The 12,518-nt window shown below is 39.8% G+C and overlaps 5 protein-coding genes and 1 non-coding gene across 6 annotated transcripts; 2 read left to right on the top strand and 4 right to left on the bottom strand.

Annotated features, from left to right (window-relative positions):
• Positions 1–206: 206 nt before the first annotated feature.
• On the bottom strand, positions 207–1,145 carry mrl1 (cation dependent mannose-6-phosphate cargo receptor Mrl1; the record flags this gene model as incomplete). Its single annotated transcript, XM_056181037.1, has 2 exons — positions 207–341; positions 390–1,145. The coding sequence occupies 2 exons, from the start codon at positions 1,143–1,145 to the stop codon at positions 207–209; spliced, it is 891 nt and encodes a 296-aa protein (XP_056035939.1).
• Positions 1,146–2,001: 856 nt separating this feature from the next.
• anc1 (mitochondrial carrier, ATP:ADP antiporter Anc1) lies at positions 2,002–2,961 on the bottom strand (the record flags this gene model as incomplete). Its single annotated transcript, XM_056181036.1, has 1 exon — positions 2,002–2,961. One exon carries the CDS (start codon positions 2,959–2,961, stop codon positions 2,002–2,004), a length of 960 nt encoding a protein of 319 aa, XP_056035940.1.
• A 1,083-nt stretch (positions 2,962–4,044) lies between these two features.
• SOMG_02243 (DNA-binding transcription factor, zf-fungal binuclear cluster type) lies at positions 4,045–6,495 on the bottom strand (the record flags this gene model as incomplete). The annotated part of the gene is made up of 1 exon (XM_056181035.1): positions 4,045–6,495. The coding sequence occupies one exon, from the start codon at positions 6,493–6,495 to the stop codon at positions 4,045–4,047; it is 2,451 nt and encodes an 816-aa protein (XP_056035945.1).
• Positions 6,496–8,072: 1,577 nt separating this feature from the next.
• Positions 8,073–8,144, top strand: SOMG_20103. The gene has a single exon. It is a non-coding gene; the product is annotated as a tRNA-Glu (tRNA).
• Positions 8,145–8,386: 242 nt separating this feature from the next.
• Positions 8,387–10,228, bottom strand: pdf1 (palmitoyl protein thioesterase/ dolichol pyrophosphate phosphatase fusion protein Pdf1; the record flags this gene model as incomplete). Its single annotated transcript, XM_056181034.1, has 1 exon — positions 8,387–10,228. One exon carries the CDS (start codon positions 10,226–10,228, stop codon positions 8,387–8,389), a length of 1,842 nt encoding a protein of 613 aa, XP_056035946.1.
• Positions 10,229–11,238: 1,010 nt separating this feature from the next.
• lsc1 (Lsk1 associated cyclin) lies at positions 11,239–12,349 on the top strand (the record flags this gene model as incomplete). The annotated part of the gene is made up of 4 exons (XM_056181033.1): positions 11,239–11,396; positions 11,442–11,649; positions 11,694–11,817; positions 11,859–12,349. The coding sequence occupies 4 exons, from the start codon at positions 11,239–11,241 to the stop codon at positions 12,347–12,349; spliced, it is 981 nt and encodes a 326-aa protein (XP_056035943.1).
• Positions 12,350–12,518: the final 169 nt, after the last annotated feature.

Genomic DNA, 12,518 nt, shown 5'->3' with positions numbered 1-12,518 from the left:
TCTAATGTCATTTTTTAAAATAAGAAGTTGTAATTAGTCATAATAATTATAGATGCTGACTTGAGTTAGCTTAATTTGACAACACAAATACAGAGTACGTATTGTTGCATCGATTCGAAAGTTAACCATAAGGGCAAAATGTGTTCGTAAGGCAAAAGACAGTAAAAGATTTTTCGAGTGGAAAATAAAGTAGATTAAAGAATGGTTTAAGCATTCGTGTCAATGTCGTCTATTAAAGCGTCTTCCATGTTATTCATAGTCCCTTCACCAAGGCGAATTCCGCTTGGCTTTCGAAAGTTGAAACAGGAACCGAGAGAAGTAAAAGCGATAATGGTAAAATCCTAAAATGTTAATTAGCTTGGAAGGTGAAAAAAGATTTGAAGACGTACAACGATGAAACTAAGCATGGAATTCCACAAGTCGTAATTTGGTATTTGTCGTAAACCACGAGCATTGAAAATAGCACGATTATACATGCATCCACCCACAAAGTAGGCCAGGAAAGCAACAGTACAAAATATTAGAAAGACCGAGAATGGGTTTAAAGTAGTCTCTTTCTTCACTGTTGGACAAGCATGTATCGTTTTCCACTCAAAAAAATAAGCACAATCAAAGACATTCGCAATGTAAGAAATAGACGAAGATGCATAAGGATCACGATTGCAGCTAAAGCTAATAATAGATCTCATTCGAAGATCATCGGAAGAAGGGCAAATAGAACCATTTTCCAACTCCATAATCAATTTTTTACCTCGAAAATAGGGTTGGTAAGATGTCTCACCTATGGAAAACAGACGCTTTCTTTCATCCGTAAAAAATCCACCTATGGATTCCGGAGAAGGAATGTCCCCTGCAAAAGCATAATTTGAAATGTTGCTTGTCACAGGCTTACACAAATTGAGCGTAAAGTTGACTCCATAGTCATATCCAGAAACATTGTAGTCCCCTTTCGCAGATAGATTTGACCGGGATAGTGGACTCAAATCATAAAACTCTCCCGTTCCAGGATGATGAAGCGAGCAAAATGACTCTCCTTTGTCTTCTGATGCTCGTTTTGTAGGATGGAATGGAACGCATCTTGCAAACTTCGTCAGGAAGATCAGTGAAAATAAGATCCCATATGTAAGTCTTACTAGAGAACTCATTGTATGTTAAAAACTGTAAGAAGACCAAACGATGAATGAACAACGCCAAAAAATTGAATATAAACAATGTATGGAATGATATGGGTATGGGAAACAACGATATTGCTGAGGATTAAAGAACTTACTTCAATCAGCCAAATGAGATCAAATGCCTCTTTTATGTACGTTGTTGAAGATCTTCTTCCTGTATCAATGAGTAGTTTTATGTAAAGATATTGACAGAGAAATCCAACGCTTTCCTACTGATACTAGAGTAGTTGGTAAGAACAAGGGTCTTTGACTTGTTTCAACAATACCGTAGGTACGTACACACATACAATACTCATCTTTGTCGTTCATACATACAAACTCGTAAACGCATTGTCAAGAAAAAAAAACCATACTTCATAGTGTAATTGAAAACCTTTTGTTTTTCGTACACACTACTACTTCAATTCTGCAAGAAGCATGAGGACACTACACTACAAGCACATACTACAAAGTTAATTCAACAATCAAATGGTTATACTGCAGGAACATTCATTCATGACTGTAAATACAAAGAACCTTTGTTAAAAGAAAGATAGGTATTTCAATTCGATGATTATAGAAATCATCTTCTGTCTAGGGATTGTAATGTAAGAATGGGAAATTTAGTCAAAAAGGACAAAAACCAAGTATGTATGAGTGTTAAACATTGAACTTTTCGAAAGCTGAAGTCTACTCACACACTTGCGCACTTTTTCCATGCACGATATTTTAGTTCTTTCTCTTCAAACAGGTTACATCAATATCCACAAGACACTGATAAAAGAAGGGGAAGTCGTAAAAGCAAAAGTAAGAAGTCAGGTATATGAAAACCGGGCATTTAGGCTATTTAAAGCTTCTTGCCAGCAATCAAAAGTTGAGCTTGATCGTAGATGGAAAGGACACCAGCAGCAGCAACACCACGGAGAATGTTAGCACCAGCACCTCTGAACAAAGAGCGAGTACCTTCCTTGGCGACGATTTGACGGAAGCATTGCAAGGAAGAACTGTACTTGACGGCTTCACCAGAGGTCATCATCATACGACGACGGATGGTATCCAAGGGGTAAGAAGCAATACCGGAGCCAATGGTGACACACCAACCGAGCAAGAAAGAGGTCAAGATGTTACCTTCCAAAGGACCAACCAAGACAATGGGCTTCAAGGTATCGTACATACCAAAGTACAAACCACGGTAAACAATGATACCAGCAACGGAAGGACCGAAACCACGGTACAAACCGCGGAGACCATCACTAGCGACAGTCTTACGGTAGACATCAATCAAACCGTTGAATTGACGCTCACCACCCTTCTTGGCAGACTTGGCGTCATTAGCTAAACGAGTACGGGCATAATCCAAAGAGTAGACAAACAAAAGAGAAGTGGCACCAGCAGCACCACCAGAGGCCAAGTTACCAAAAATCCACTTGGCATAGCCATCTCTGTCCTTCTTGTAACCAAACATGGCCTTGAACTTATCCTTGAAAGCAAAGTTCAAAGCTTGAGTAGGGAAGTAACGCAAAACGTTAGCAGTGTTACCTCTCCAGAGAGAAACAACACCCTCGTCGGCTACAGTACGTCTGAAACATTCACCAATACCGGTATAACGGTGAGAAAGACGGCCAGCGCGGATCATCTCATCTTGGTTTTGAATCAATAGTTTGACACGCTCAATGGGGGCGGCAGCAGTCTTAGAGATAGCAGCAGAGACACCACCCATAAGAAAGTCAAAGACAAAAGTGGATTTCTTTTGCTCGGACAAAAGGTTGGGGCTGATGGGAGCAGCGGGCTGTTGAGGAGAAGCCATTTTGATTAATGATAATTAAAAAGAAAGGGTCCTATACGATATGCAATATCTTCTATATCTTTCAAATCACCGCTTCTTCGAAATATTACGGAAGAAGAAACAGTTTTCTTTAATTTACGTTTATTAAAAGTTAGAAGATTCCAAGAAAAATCGCTAAATAACGGTTTGTTCTTGATAAGTCCTGTTGGAAGTTGGTTAAAGGTAAGAGAGAGGGGGGAGTTGATGGTCTCGGTGCCCATTTCCCTTTATATATGAATCCATTTCCGTGATAATGACAGTCACATACTCCACCATTGCTGTCGTTAACGGAACCCCACCAGCTAAGGTGATTGGTCAGCAACCCGCTTCTCTCCGGTGCTCAACTCTAATTGTTCCTCCAATAATTTCCTTTGTTTGGCTCCAATGTTACTTAAAGTAAATAACAATAACCAATTAGGGTTTTCCATTCTTTGGTATTATTGGTTTTCAATGTAAAGTGATGTCATACTTTGTGTTTATTTTTTGTGTGATTGGATTAAGCTAACCAATTACGTTTCGGAAGAAACCATATTTCACAAGTTTTCAATCGGATATACCGAGCACTATCATCCGTCCAGAAAGTGTTTACCGTACCGGTACACACAAACCGACTGTTTACATTGGAGATAAATAATAAGAATTGTATTATAATAGAAATGAAAAATTATTAATTCTCATTCTTTTTGTAAGTTTGTTCTTTTTTTTTGGGGGGAACTTTTTTAACAAACTCCTTTGGTCAACTTCTGGTCCAGCAAAACCACATTTTTGTTTCTTAAAAACAAGACGCGCCGACCAGTGTAGTGAGAAGATCTGTGTTCAGGAATTAGTCATTGATATCTATTATTCTTCTCCATTTACATATAAACATTAAACAAGAAACTTCATGAGTTTTGCGTTCTATAACATAAAATAGCATAAACAATATGCGGACTTTTTATGGAATAGTCCGCCCAAAAAAAGAAGGATTATAACAAAAGATGACATAGAATAAATATACAATACCAAATGCCTTACTGCTAGTAAGTAGGCCTAGTAACGTGAGAATAGTACAGCGACCTCCCCCCGTTACATACCATACTTCCAAAGGTTCAGTGCGGTGTTGTGACGGCCAATGTCTATCGCAGCTTTTTCTTGTTCATCCGACGAGTCGAGTTGTAGAGGCTTATTCAAGGCAAGCTCATCTACTGGATTCTTGAACCAATCGCATAGTGATACCACACGGACCAAATCCGGATCTATGTCGACCTTTTTCGCATACTCCTTAATCATCGAAGCAGTAGCATTCGCTGCAGGAAATGACGAGAATGCAGGAGGAGGTGGTGGTGGTTGTGAAACCAAATTCACCGCATTGGGTATAAGAGAGATCCGGTTTTCAAAAGCCAACCCTTGTGGTGAACCGCTTGAAGCCACCCCGGGCGCAGGCACCGGTCGTGATATTTGTGTATCGTAAGCAAGGTCCGCTAACGTACTTCCCTTAGTTGAACTAGATGTGGCGGTATAAGGAATATTTGCAGACAAGGGAACGGGTTTGATAGGCACATTGTTTGGCACAGTGCTAAGGGCTGGTCCTTGCCTTGGAGCCGCATACCGACCTTGATTATTAGCAGCATTTGGTACGGAAGAAACGACCTTGGTAGCTGTAGCGGGGCTTCGGGAGACAAGTTTGGATAAACTTTCCAAAGCATTCGAATACTCTGCAATCGTTGGCCAGTAGCGCTTGGTTGCTTGTAGATGACGTTTTACTTTTGGCAAATTGGATGTTGCGATGGTTGCTTGAGAAGAATTGTCAGGATTCGAGACATGGAAAAGCATAACGGTTCCCGCCATATAGGCAGAGTATGCAGTAAATGGGGCTGCCAACGATATAGATAGCTCCACACAATCGTGAAGAATTCTTGCAATTGCATTCGCACAAAATGTTGCCAACAGTACGGACTGCTTTTCGAATGACTGCGGAGGCGATGGTACACGACGGTGAAACAAAGGTGAAACCGAGGCGGCATATCGATGAATATACAAATGTACCTGAAGATAAATTAGATGCATACATGCGAACGGACCTCCTTGTCCTTTCATGTGATACGAAAGTAAAGATTGACGTGTATAACGTAGTCTCTGAGGAAGACTCTTTTCCCATTCGTATAATTCTTGGTCAAGAGGCTGCAAAGCACCTGACATATGCCAAAACGGACGTGGATTGATTTGCTTCTTGGAGCCATAAGCCTTCAAACAACGCACGACTCTTCCCCAAATTGATACCATTCGGATCATGTACGCCAGTACTCCCATGTTGTTTTGTGCATGCTGATTCAACACCTGGAATGAATTGGCGTCTGCAGGCTTCGAAGCGCTAGGCATGTCCGCTGTACCAGGTCTTCCGTATATGGTCTCTGTCACAGCGCGGGTATTGTACATGAAAAGACTTTCGCGCATAGGCAAAGGCACATGGATGTCTTCCAAATTTAAAAACTGCGAGTTGCAGTATAGTGAATTTAGACGGTCAAGCATAAAGCAGTCCCAAAAGAGACGGCGTATCAACTGACCTCGGATTTCCGAAGGTAATGGGTTCTCCGGCGAATCATAATAAGGAAGATCAAAGCATTTGTTTGGGTGCAGGGCAACAGACATACGGATGGCCAAGCCAGTATACATCCAATACTTATCATCGGCAACACTGATGTAAGAAAGCATAATGAAACACGCAACATAGACCAAATCTAATCTATCAAAATTGGACATGGCGATGGAAGAAGCTTTACTGAAACAATGCTGAAGCAGCGCATTTTTATCATACTCATCGGTCTGCCAAAAGCGTATAGCAATAGAGCACATAGAAAGCACTAGAATAGGAGGAAGGCGCTGAGCTCGCAGAGATGCAATGAAAGAGTCACGATGAAATAAAACATAAGGCTGTCCATGAGCATAAATAAAAAATATGTCTGCAAGCCGCAGCTGGATGTCAAGACTCGGTAGGGAATCTCTGCCTTCTACCCAAAGCGGCCCGTTGGGCTGGCGGTACGGAGCATAGTAAGCAGGATTAAGAGATCGGTCAAAAGAAGGAGACAGAGAGTGTGGTGGAGAGAAAGGTGTGAGCTGTGCATCGGCATTAGGACGTGGGTTCGAGGTGTGACTATGGAGGGGATCATTTTCCGTGTCACTGGGGGAAACCTTCGGAGAAGGAGCGTCCACGGAAGACTGACTTGTTTTCACGGGAGGTAATTGCTGATCGGGCGTAGAGGTGGACGGAGAGAAAGGAAAGGAAGAAGAATTAACAGAATCAATTAAAGAAGCAATATTAGATCTATGGGGAGCATGATTGACGTGTTCTTTCGTAGAAGCGGAAGATGGAGAGTTCAAGGAAGAAGATGAGGATGGGGCAAGGTGATGAAGGGTATTTTGTCTTTTCGCCTCTGGCACAGCAGAGGTTTCCACGGGACGTTTCCCAAGGACGGAGTCATTTGGAGTTGCATGAGACAAGGATATTTTCTGATTAGCAGCAGAAGAGTCGTTCACCATACTAGTACAAGATATAGGAATGGCAAGAAACGATATCAAAATAGAAATAATATAGAAGAGGCCTGGCGTACAAGGATGTTGAGACAAAAGAAAGAGAAATCACGATACCAAATCCACAAAAATACAGAAACGCAATAGCAACTGAAAAAGCACAAGAAAAAGAAAAAGAAAAAAGGTGAGAAACAAATAACGAGGATTTCTACGTGGGGAAAAACCCGACAAGGTGAAAAGTTTCTTTCACCGCTTGAATATGATGATGAGCTACAACTAAAGGTCGAAAGGAAATGACGAACCTAAGGAAAAAAAAATGAAAAAGAGAAATTAAGGGCTAGTTAGGGAGCTTATCGATACATTCAGGCGTAAAGAAAGTGAGACAGGGAAAATCAACGGATGAGCGATGGGAAGAAAGATGTACAAAACAAAAAAGGCGAAACCCACTTGAGTGTCTAATGTTCTTATCCGCGAAACAAGCAGTAAAAAGAAACTGCAAAGGATACCGAATCCAACGGAAATTTGATGGTTCTTTTTGAATTGAAAAAGAACAGGATCTTTTCCACACAGAAAATGCCAAGAAATCACAAAGAAACCGACGTGAATTCAATAGCTAGCGCAAAACCACGTACGAAAAGCACAAAAAATAATGGAAAAGGGCAAGTTTAGAATTCGGCCTTTCTCGCGATTTTGTGGGGTACCTCTCTTGCACTTTTTTACATAAGAAATATCGTTACCTCGGTAACTTCTTCGGTAAAGTTAATGGGTTTCCTGGAGTAACCTATTGTTACTGGGAACCGATGTACTGCAGTGCTTTAGTAAACAAAAAACGAGAAATGCAAAAAAAAAACCCAAACAAGCAAACTAAACCATCAAAAAGAATTATTTTCTAAATTAAAATAAAATAAGCAATTTTGTAGAAATCAAGAGGCCGTCGAAGCTCGATTCCCGAAATATTACAACTCCTTCCAAAAAGGAGACATTACTCTTTGGCCACTACAACCACTACAAAAACTCAGTTATTCCAGAATCCATGTACGAACACATAGAAAGACATTGTTTTAATAAATTATATAAGAAAATTAAAATGATTCAAAATTCATTTTCGTAGAAAACAAACCTAGAAAGCTAAAAAAATCAAGGATCGACTCTTTCTTTGTTTACATTTTACTGAGCTACTTTCCACTACACTATAATTTGGCATTCCGACAGTTGCTCTTTCCCTTATGATGTTTCGCAGTTTAAAAATAACAAAAGCCGAGCAGTCCTATTGCCGACGCCCAATGGAACGGACCATGTGGTTTTATGCTAAGTAACATGTAAGTTCGTCAAACTTTTTTTTTCAAGTAGCAATTGTCATGTCAACACAGCTTTCTGCCGGCACGCTAAATGTAAGGATACTCAATGCGCCGGACGAAATGAAAATACTCAAAGCAGGAAGAAAAGTGAATTGTTAGAACCATGAACCATGAGCCATTGGATTTGATTCTTATTTTGACATGCCAAACCATCCTCAAGAAATTTTGCTAGAACGACTTAAAAAATATTTTAATATATCTTACTTCTCTACTATAGTATACAAGAAATCCGTCTTGGTCCAGTGGCTAGGATTCATCGCTCTCACCGATGCGGCGGGGGTTCGATTCCCCCAGACGGAATATTTTTTACTGTCACTAAAACGCAACCGGTGTTTGGTTTGGTGCGCTTTTGAAGAAAGCAATGGAAATGAATTTGTTAATCCATATTTATTTGGATGGTTTCGTTTTTAAGAAAAGTTTTCGTTGCTGCTACATAGTGCGAACGGGTTTACGATACACGATGCGTTTCTATATTCATCCATTGCAAGTTTCGAAAATAAATACCTAAATATTCAATCCCCGTAACAAATTCATAATCACAGTTACAGTCTTTTTTGGCTCTTCTGTTGCCGACTCGCTAACCATTCCCGCTTGTGGTTCTCTTTATTATGAATGAGAGTATCCTTAATGTACACCCATTCTATGGCGGGAAACTCTAAGATCCATTTGGTAATTCCCAAAAGACGCAATTGGCCCGTAAACCAGCACCACAAATAGCCAAATACAAAACCTGCCGTGAATCCTACAATCACCTGTGAAAGCGAATGATAACTCAGCAGGTAACGACTAGAGCATACGCATAGAGATAATCCACAATAGAGACCCATCTTTGCCAAAGAACTAATATGGCTCCATTCTTCCTTTCGATACTTGTACACCCACGAAATCATGTAAGCAGTGAAATATCCCATAAACTGAGAATGGCTGCTCGGCATGCCGTATCCTACGCCATACACAATATCGGAAGGTCGAGGATGTTTTACTACAATTTTGATAACATAGTTGAGGACCTCATTTGTAACTTGACCTCCAAACTGCATGAACGTATCCAATTCGCGATTGGTCACCATCACTGTGAGGTACATTATACCTATAATCTGGGGAATCAGTGAAAACAGCTCCATGATGCTTTTCCAAAAATCATCAACGTGGTAGAAGAAGTGAGAAAACACAGTCATAAACAATTCTGTTGCAAACGATTTGGGAGCAGAGTCTGTTTCCGTTGATACGTCTTGTAAGTATTTGACACTAGCATTCTCGCTTCCTACAAAATCTCGTTTCTGAAGCTTTTTATTCATTCTCGATTCCTGAAATTTTTTGGAAACCCGTTGGATCCGTTCAAGCATCTCTGAATATAGCGGAAAAAGCAAAGAAGGATTTTCTTTGGGATTTACAGTCTCTATTTCTTGCTGTATGATCGTTGATGTATCATCTTTCAAATACGTCCGGATTAATTCATCCACCTGTTTCTCTGTCAACTGTAAATGGAAACCTGGGTAGTAAAGGCTAGTAATTTTGTCTTGTTGGTCTAGCGTTTTCAATCCCAAAATATTGTTCACATAGCCGAAATGCTCTTTCATAGGAATAGGGGCTCCTGATTCCTCATCTTTCCACCCAAAACCACAAGACTCCACAGGGCTAATGATGCTGTCTGTAGCAAAGGTAATTAGTACAAACTTCTCTAGTTGTTCCATTTTTTCCTTGTACAAGCTCATGTCCTCGTGATCAATTTCATTGTTAATCCTTGCCAGAAATTGGCTGTTCTCTAAATACTTCTCATAGTTCTTTTCCGTGCGGAAATATTGAGCTTGCACAATGTGGGTCTGAACCCAAGCATTCCAAGCACCCAAAGCCAAAACGGACTTGCTGGCTGCTTGGCATATGAAGTTTTTCACAGAGCATCCTGGGAAATTAAAAACTCCATTCTGTGGTGAACCGACAGTGACTAAGGTGCGGATTTTCACGAAATCGCAGGTTTCATGCAAACCACGAAGGAAGAGTCCGCCTTGACTCACACCGATGCCATGAAATCCATCTTTTAACTCCTTCATAGTAGACAATTGAGTGCAAACACCGTCAATTTGCTCTTGCACATTCCCAATATATCCAGCCTTCAAATCACTAAATCCTGAATCACCTATGTGGACCACAAAAACAGAAGCACCTGTGATTTCTTCCACACGTTTCACAATTCTGTTGAGTGAAATGCTATTATAGGAATCACCCAATCCATGCCAAATGACTACAGGAGTTTGATTTCCATCTTGCTGTTTGTCATCCACATTCAGCTTCTCAACTGTTAAAATCGGGGACGATTGAGCCGAAAGAAAAAAACAAGAAACAAATACGAAAATAAGTAAATAAAATCTTTTGTTTTTCCACATTTCGCAAGAATCTAAAGAATGCTAGGTGGATGCTGGTACATATTAAGTGAGTAATAAGCTTATAATAAAGCCACATCTAAGCGATGTAAACAATGCGTATCTGAGAAAAAGAAAATCATAAACAATAAATACATGAATAGCAAATGAAGCGTTTTCTTATAGAATTAAGAATTCCTTTATTTCTCGTCCTATTCATTTGATGAAAAGTATTCGTATTGGTGTCTATCGTTCTACATACATGAAACCGTTTTAGACACAATTCTTTTTTCGTTTGGAGAAAGAACTATATAGACGCTAGGGCTTTTTGCGATGCAATTGTCCTTTCTCTCAACTCATTACAGAAAAATACACTGCAGCTTTACCCGATAAGTTTCTGGTTTGTTTACATGTCGCAGAGTCTTTAGAATTGGTGCAAAACAATTCTATCGTTAAAAGCAATACTCCATTCAAACGACTTCTTTATAAATCCTCGGAGAATCAAAAGAAAAGCTCCATCCTACAATGAGACCTTTGTCTTTCCTGCTGGAAAAATTTACCAACGGTAAAGTGTTATTCACATCAATACAGGAACAAGCATGTAGTGGCTCAAGTTCATTTTCTTTACCTATTTATGGATTAAGAATAGTCTTTCTTTCTTTTAACTTGCATTACAAACCCAGCAAAAAAGTGCTTTGAAAACCACTTGGGCTACAAACAATGACAAACAGCAAACCGAAGAAAACAATCAATTCGAAATTACATTGTATAAATAAAATCTCCAGCTTGTAAAATTGGAAAGCTGCTGTTCTCAATTCATGATTTTGAAAACAACCAAGCGTGCCTTCCCAACCACAGTCTTCATCAAGGACAGCAAAACGCGAATTCCGGGTTTGAAGGACGTTGGATGCCAAAGAGCATAAGCTAGCAATTTTTTTTCCTTTCTACTCTCAAACGGCAGTCGAGTTTTTGCTTTGAAGACATAACGTGTTGTAAAACCACCTGCTTTCTTCCCTTTTCCGATTTCCAAAAGAATGACAGAGGAAAAACACGTTTTATCCATACGGCTGTCTCGACCTTTTTATTCTGAAAATGAAATTACTCGAATAATGCAGTCTCGCGATCCAAAAGAAAATGGGTTCAAAATGCAAGCTTTCAACTGGATCTCAGAAATGAGCAGGAGTCTAAAGTTGTATGTACGGACATTATTGAATTGCTTGCTAACATTTTTTTACAGTCCAGTACGCACCAGTGGTCTTGCTATGCTTTTGATCAGTCGAATTCAGTTATTTTATTCCCTGGCAGAACTTCCGCTCATTGAATGTGCTACCGCTTGCTTATTTGTCGCTTGTAAAGTAGAAGATACAGCGAAAAAGCTTCGTGAAATATTACTCATTCACTTTCAGCACAAACACCCTGGTTTAGATGCTGATACTCATGCCCAGGTAATTCAATTTTAGTTGATGTTTTGTAACTAACAGGTTGGTAGATCATTGATGAAGTTAAACGGAAGGTATTGGGTTTAGAAAGAATGATCCTGGAGCTACTGTGTTTTGATTTTCGTGTTCGCGATCCTCATACTTATGTGATCAAATTTGCTAAATCATTGAATTGTATGAACTCATAATTTGTTATTAACTAACAATCCGTATAGTCACACCCAACACAATTACTGTCGCTTGGAATATATGTACAGATGCGTATCGAACGTTTGCACCACTCAAATACCCTGTTTCTGTCATTGCGATTGCTGCTCTTTCCATCACGTGTAAGCTTCAAAAACTTTCCCAGCCCATCATCCCTAGAAATTTTTGTGCTCCTACATTGCTTACTGAGGGGGCCATTGCTGACCTACTTGACCTCTATATGCACTTTCAACCTTATACAATACTTGGCCAAATGTATCCAACGGACTTACTATTAGGATTATGCGTAGACTTCCAAAGAGCCCAGAGGAATTCATCGAGACCACCCAAAGCTACAAAAATAGAAGTAAATGTTCCATCTATAGCGGACCTATATACCCAATCGAACGCCCAACTTTCGTCTTCCAAACAGGGATGTACTCGATTCTTGCTCGACTGTGATAGGAAGTACTTTGAGCGAGAATACAAGATTCGCGTAGCCCAAGATGGACAAACTTGAAAACACAGAGACTCGCTAAGTGCTGGGAATTGTATAAATAGTCTTTTGGTTCTTGTTCATAGTTGTATCGCTCCCGTAAGCCTTACAATTCTATTTATTTAAACTTGTTTGAAATTTGTATACATTGGACTAGTATATATTATCGTTATCTAGTAAATCCTATTCACGA

The sequence above is a fragment of the Schizosaccharomyces osmophilus genome, chromosome 1 (genome assembly GCF_027921745.1).
Source record: "Schizosaccharomyces osmophilus chromosome 1, complete sequence".
Lineage (NCBI taxonomy): Eukaryota > Fungi > Ascomycota > Schizosaccharomycetes > Schizosaccharomycetales > Schizosaccharomycetaceae > Schizosaccharomyces > Schizosaccharomyces osmophilus.
The sequence above is the reverse complement of the archived record's forward strand: the minus strand, read 5'-3'. Positions and strand labels throughout refer to the sequence as shown.